General features: G+C 42.8%; 1 protein-coding gene across 1 annotated transcript in view; it reads left to right on the forward strand.

Annotated features, from left to right (window-relative positions):
• OAT (ornithine aminotransferase) overlaps nt 1-1259 on the forward strand; it is a 30439-nt gene that overhangs the window by 18690 nt on the left and 10490 nt on the right. The window contains exon 6 of the mRNA XM_012807784.2: nt 689-816. Within this exon, the coding sequence (XP_012663238.1) occupies nt 689-816 (128 nt within the window). The remainder of the gene's footprint in view (nt 1-688; nt 817-1259) is intronic.

Here is a 1259-nt window from a genome sequence, read left to right on the forward strand (position 1 = left end):
TTGAGACAGAGCCTCAAGCTGTCCCCCTGGGCAGAGTGCCGTGGCATTACAGCTCACAGCAACCTCCAACTCCTGGGCTCAAGCGAGTCTCCGGCCTCCACCTCCCATGTAGCTGGGACCACAGGCCCCTACCACAACGCCCGGCTATTTTTTTGGTTGTAGCCATCATTGTTGTTTGGCGGGTCCGGGCTGAGGATTCGAACCCGCCACCTTAGGTGTACATGGCTGGCGCCTTAGCCGGTTGAGCTATAGGTGCCGAGCCCAACTGCTCAATTCTTTATGATATTCTCTTTCTCAGATCACTGTCATAAAAACATGTTCTCTAGAAAACATGTATGAATACCTCGACTGTTAGGGTTTGGTATTGATTTGGAATTAGTAAAAGTAAGTTGTCTATCCTTGGGGGCTATATATATTCCAGTCAAGAGGCTCAGTAGAGAAGTTCAATGTCATAATTGCAAGGCCACTGGTCTTGTGTCCAATGGTCTTATGTCATATGAACCTTTATGAACCACGGTGTTTAATATCAGATTGTGCTTTAACAATGGAAAGCTCCTTGGAGGATTTGCTAAAGCAAACCTTTGATTTGTTTTTAGTCAGACTGCTCCCTGTGGTATTTTGGGGAATACAGTGCTTATTGAATTTGGAGATTTCTTTGAAATAATCACTGTTTGTTTCTCCTTTCTAGCTGGAAACTTTTGGGGTAGGACTTTGTCTGCTATCTCCAGTTCCACGGACCCAACCAGTTATGATGGTTTTGGACCATTTATGCCAGGATTTGAAATCATTCCATATAACGATCTATCTGCATTAGAGGTACTTAACTAGTGTCACGGGACATGGCTCACAGTAAAGCAAGTTAACCCTGTTAAGTATATGAATGAAAAGTAAATATGTCACATGACAGTAACGAAAATTTACTTAAGCTGGGCTGCAATTTCAGACTTGTTTTTCATAATGGTCAGCTAGTTTCCAACGCAGGAAATCTGGATTCTGTGAATGTAATCCTTACAAGTGACCCAACCACTTTGGATTTCTGCCCCTCATAATAATTAATTAGAGTATTATTACCTGTTTAATTACTAGATAAAATTTCTATTTTCAGGTAGCTTTTTAAAATTATGAAGTGGAAGACTTTGATTAAAAAGTCTTTTTTTGGGCTCGGCGCCTATAGCTCAACTGGCTAAGGCACTAGCCACGTACACCTAAGGTGGCGGGTTTGAATCCCCAGCCCGGACCCGCCAAACAACAATGACGGC

This window comes from Otolemur garnettii, unplaced genomic scaffold (assembly GCF_000181295.1).
Source record: "Otolemur garnettii isolate 467f Iridium unplaced genomic scaffold, OtoGar3 scaffold00075, whole genome shotgun sequence".
Lineage (NCBI taxonomy): Eukaryota > Metazoa > Chordata > Mammalia > Primates > Galagidae > Otolemur > Otolemur garnettii.